This window comes from Osmia lignaria, chromosome 15 (assembly GCF_051020975.1).
Source record: "Osmia lignaria lignaria isolate PbOS001 chromosome 15, iyOsmLign1, whole genome shotgun sequence".
Lineage (NCBI taxonomy): Eukaryota > Metazoa > Arthropoda > Insecta > Hymenoptera > Megachilidae > Osmia > Osmia lignaria.
Genome location: NC_135046.1, coordinates 10,012,411 through 10,017,359, shown reverse-complemented (window position 1 = coordinate 10,017,359; position 4,949 = coordinate 10,012,411). Strand labels below are relative to the sequence as shown.

The following is a 4,949-nucleotide window of genomic DNA, read 5'->3' as shown; positions in this document are numbered from 1 at the left end:
GTTTCATGGATTTTAAAATTGCAAAATTCTAGATTGAAAATCCAAAATTCTAAATTTTTAAATTACTAAAATTACAAAATATTATTTAATTCTTTTTTCTGGAAAAAAAAATTAAAAGCGTCAACGTATGAGCTTAGGTTACATGAATATTTCGTACAAAGTACGTGAAACGTACATATATCTATATACTCATTAATTTAATGTATTTACCAGGGGAACTTCCCAAGTATTATGGATAAGTATAAGCATGTTTTTTTTACTTTTATATGGTAGAAATAATTTCAGTATACGTAAGCGTTGCAAATAGAATTTTTTTTGAAATTGCTAGTCGAAATGAGTACTATTATTTCTTCGGGTAAAATACTTTGAAATAAACAATTCTGTAATAGAAATATAGAAATAGTTTTTATTTTTAAACAATTACAATTTTTATAAATATTATTTTTAAGATTGTTTTGCTCTTTTACAAAGCCGAGCCAGAAGACTGTTCAATTGCAGTAAACTATTAATTCCGTCCACTATTCCTAAATGTGTTATTCCAATTTCCTGAAATTGAAGAATTTTAATTTTGCATGATATAAGTATTAATTGTTATGTACATACCTTTACAAAATCCAGTTTTAAAGTTTCATCTATTGGTATATTTTTACACACTCGGAATATGTTGCTAATTAAATCTTCCGCGGCATATCCCATTCTCCATAAATGCTGCATTACCTATTAATATTAAAACCTAATTATTGTATCAAATAAAAACTCCTAAAATTATTAATGGTGCAATACCGAGTATTGAAGCTATACAGCTGACACAAGGTATCTTACCATGTATGCTTTCGAAATATCACCCTGTGTACAATGTTCAAGCATTTCTTTGACGAGTAACGGGTGAGGTTCGTCGCAAACCTTAAAAACATTTTCGCTATTTACATGACCAAAACCATTATTCGTCGACTGTAGATTGTTCAGTGCTTGTCTCATGTCACCTTGTGCAGTAAATACTATTGCTTCTAAACCATCGTCCGTGTATGAAACCTGTTCAGATATATAATTCATCAATGATATAAATTTCAGTAAAAATTTGAAATTAAAAAATTAACTACTCCTATTCTCAATACTATCGACCGGGATCCGAACAATCGAATTTTCAATACCAACGCTTATCGATCGAATGACAAGTTCCAAAGTAGTGTAATGTACCACTAATCAACCCCAGTATTCAATCTGTTAATGATACAAAAGATTCTTGCATACATTTTCTTTCTCACAAACTTCAAGTATCTTTGCCAAAATTTGTGCATCTGTAAGCTTCCCATATCTCAACATAGCACAACGTGACTGTATTGGTTCAATAATCTTCTCACTGTTATTACAAGCTAATGCAAATCTTGTAGTATTACTATAAATTTCCATTGTTCTACGTAGAGCTTGCTGAGCTCCATCAGTCATACTATCAGCCTCATCCAGAATGATTATTTTATGTTTGCCTTTTTCTAGATTTACCTAATTTAAAAAACAAAACACCTGAGTATTATAAGTTCTAAGAATTATAGACTAGATATAAGGTAGATTTACCCTTTTCTGTGCAAACATTTTGATCTTATTTCTGACAACATCTATTCCTCTGTCATTTGAGGCATTTAATTCTAATACTGCTTCTTTAAAGGCTGGTCCTAAAAGGATACGTGCTAGACAGAGGATTGTTGTTGTTTTTCCAACTCCTGGTGGACCAGCAATGATAATATTAGGACAGTTGCCATTCTTGGCAAAGACAGCAAGCCTTGACACCGTGTCTCCATTTCCAACAATATCAGAGAATGTTTGGGGCCGGTACTTTTCAATCCTACAAATGTAGTAAACATAACCTCAATTTTTAAACCTTACTCTAAAATGAATTATATTATTCTTTATAATACTTGCCAGGGTAGGTTTGCAAATTTAGCAACTCTTTGATTCTTTTTTTCATTGTAACCGCTTGTTGATGGTAAAGATTCAACATCCATAGGTTCTTCGACAACGTCCGTGCCACCCATCTTTTAAATTCTAAGAAAACGCGGGAAAGTTCGATCCTGTTTAGTCTAAAAGCGTGTAGTAATAAGGGAAAACACATTTGTGTGATTTTTGAATAAATGGTAAGAAGTTAATTGTCTTATCGCCAAAAAGAGTAAAATTATTCAAAATAATTATTTTATTAGTTATTTCAATATTTATTACATCAAATATTAAATAATTTGTGTCTTTATTTCAAATATTCATATATGTTATTATTTCATAACCTAGAAGTCTGTAGAAAACTCTATTAGTAAGAATATTAGTGCTGGCTAAAATATTATTTGAAATAGTAAATAAACTATTCATTGTCGTAATTAGGATTTTGTTTTGGAGTGTGTCAGATACTTTAGAAGTTTAGAAATTTAGAAATTTCGGAAATTTAGAATTTTGAAATTCTGACAACTAATAGACGATATTACTTATAATATTTATGATACCATAGAATTTCAATTTAAAATATTAGGTGTATTTATTCATATAAACATAAATATATATTCTATTTATTCTTTAATTTAACAGGAAGGATTTGACAAATATCATTTAAAATTCAAAATATGATGACTTCCATGAAGATGGCGCTTGAGTCGGTCGATCACATCAGCAGTCAAGCGCGCCCCTCTTTCCTAAGCCTCTTGTCATTGGCTCAGGGAATGAGATTCCAATATGGCCGCCGTCGTGATATCTGCACGAGTCAGTGTCGCGGAAATGTTTTGAACTCGTTGAGTAATCGCGACAACCGGTCGACGTCCAACGCATAGGTTAGTAAGAGTAACCAAACTTGACGTATTTTCATTTGAAATCGTATCGTTGAATTCGTGTCAATAAAGCGTGTATCCGTTTTGCTCGTACGGTTGCTCTCAGTATACAGTATACAGTGTCCGACCGCAGTATTCCCTTCGATGCAGGTATAGGTTACCTGCTTTCTTCTTAATCCGTTGTCCCTCTCATTTTCGGCTTACCAAGTATGATTGTATGTCTGATGCGTGTACGATTTCTTTATATGTGTGCGTGTGTGTGGATGCTTGAACGTGTGCGTCGTAAATTTTATCTTTTCGTCGCGCGTGTTTTGAACGGGAAGAAAGAAGAATCTTTGACACATTACGCCATGCTGTCTACCCTCTGCGTACGGAACAGTTACATGGAAGCAACGTTCGGTAAGTTCTTACTTTTCTTTCATTTTTAACCTCTATCAGAGCATTCGGTAGTTCGAATATTTGTCAGATGTATTTTTAAAGGTTACTGTCTTACTACAAGGTTATAGTGTATTAGGTGTAGGAATAAATTATTGAAAATTGACTTCAGGTAGTCAGTACAGACATTTGAATTGAAGTATTCTCCCGCTCTTTTGACGTTTTGTACTTGTTGTTAGTTTACATTACATCGCACCATAACCTTACAAAGAATAGTCAGCATAGACAAATTAATGAATTCATTGTCAGTAAACAATGTATTTGGCACTGTATTATTGTTTTCGTTTAATGTAGGGAGAATTAATTGATATTATTGAAGTTCAGAAATTTCGAAATTCGAGATGTTGAGAATTTTTAAATTCTGAAAATTTAAATTAAAGATTCAGAACTTCGAAATTTGCATGTTGAAATTTTTAAACCTAAAAATTTGAGTTTTGAAACTTTGTATTATCTATAATAATGGAGTTGTAATAAAAAAAATGTTCTGGAAAGAACAATTTTGATCTTAAAAACCAATTATGTTCTGATTAGTCTGTAGAAGGTTGAAAAAAAAATTTAGAGAATTGGGACTTTTGAGTGACATATGGCCTCTTTAAATATTCATTTATTTGTTTAAATCACGGTAACATTACCTGGCAGATGTACAGTTAAAATCAGTTGACAAATGTTCGAAGCAGCTCGACGAATTTATTGATTCAAAACCGCCAAGTTTCTATCGCAACTGTATTCGTAAGATGCCAGAAAAAATGGCGAAGAATTATCAGTGATATAGTAGAATTTATGTATAGATTGTTTGAGTGTAATCTGTCTTAATAACTAGGAGTCGACGTGTTGATACTAATTATTGATATATTATTGGGATACTGTTGATAATATTATTAAGGTTAATGGGAGTGTCTAGAGCAGAATGTACAGTACCGAGCACGGAGGCTTTTCTAGGGAAAATGCTGATATAAGGGACCACTACACTCTAAAATATTTCAGAGTTATTAGACATGAAAAATAAATTACATTTTGTAGTTTCAAAATATCGAAATTTCAAAGTATCAAAATTAAGATGGTAAAATTTTAGAATTTCAAAATTAAAATTTTAAGATTTTTAAATCAGGTTTCACCTCACCGCGAAAAATTTAATAATTTTACGCATTTTCTTCTGAATGCGTTGTTCTATTTATTTCGGTATGTCGATAATCATTTCCGCTTGTTCTTGATATTCGACGTATATTGGATACTTTGAAAGTACGTCATTATTTATTTCTGTTTATCTCGCTTCCTTTTAAACGCTTTTTGTTCCAGTGATATTAATACAAAATACAAAATTAAGTTCAAATTGGAGCTCTCGTGGTCTGCTTAATTTTATAATATTTAATGATTAAAAGTCATATTATTTTGTTTCTGAATCGTTATTAATAATCATATCATAAAAATTAAGATTTTAAGAATTTCTGTTACCCCTGTAACCCTATTTTCCCTAGAGAAGCCTACTTTGCTCGGTACTGTACAATTATGATTATATATTTTCTCGACAAATGTAATACAAAGTATTAAGTATTTCGAAAAGAATTTTTGTTTTAGAAAATGATTAGTTTAAAAAATTCACTATCGTGGAATTTCTAATATTCTAATGCTATTGTTTAAACCGTTACTCTCCCTTCCCGCCACACTGTAAGATTATAATTACGGTGCATTTTGCGTCGCATAGAATGTGCT

At 31.4% G+C, this 4,949-nt stretch overlaps 3 protein-coding genes across 4 annotated transcripts in view; 2 read left to right on the top strand and 1 right to left on the bottom strand.

The window, feature by feature from the left end:
• Positions 1-398: 398 nt before the first annotated feature.
• RfC4 (replication factor C subunit RfC4) lies at positions 399-2,056 on the bottom strand. Its single transcript, XM_034315293.2, has 6 exons — positions 1,918-2,056; positions 1,573-1,840; positions 1,252-1,500; positions 823-1,032; positions 604-717; positions 399-546 (listed from the first exon to the last, which is right to left on the bottom strand). The coding sequence occupies exons 1-6, from the start codon at positions 2,028-2,030 to the stop codon at positions 445-447; spliced, it is 1,056 nt and encodes a 351-aa protein (XP_034171184.1). The 5' UTR covers positions 2,031-2,056; the 3' UTR covers positions 399-444.
• Positions 2,057-2,644: 588 nt separating this feature from the next.
• Positions 2,645-4,949, top strand: part of Nca (neurocalcin homolog) — a 64,178-nt gene continuing 61,873 nt past the window's right edge. The window contains exon 1 of one of the 2 annotated variants that reach the window (XM_034315295.2): positions 2,645-2,807. The gene's annotated coding sequence lies outside the window, so the exon portion shown is untranslated. The other variant, XM_034315296.2, reaches the window with a different exon arrangement.
• The window catches only part of LOC117600211 (neuronal calcium sensor 2), a 51,554-nt gene continuing 49,566 nt past the window's right edge, over positions 2,962-4,949 (top strand). Inside the window, exon 1 of the mRNA XM_034315299.2 lies at positions 2,962-3,203. The gene's annotated coding sequence lies outside the window, so the exon portion shown is untranslated. The remainder of the gene's footprint in view (positions 3,204-4,949) is intronic.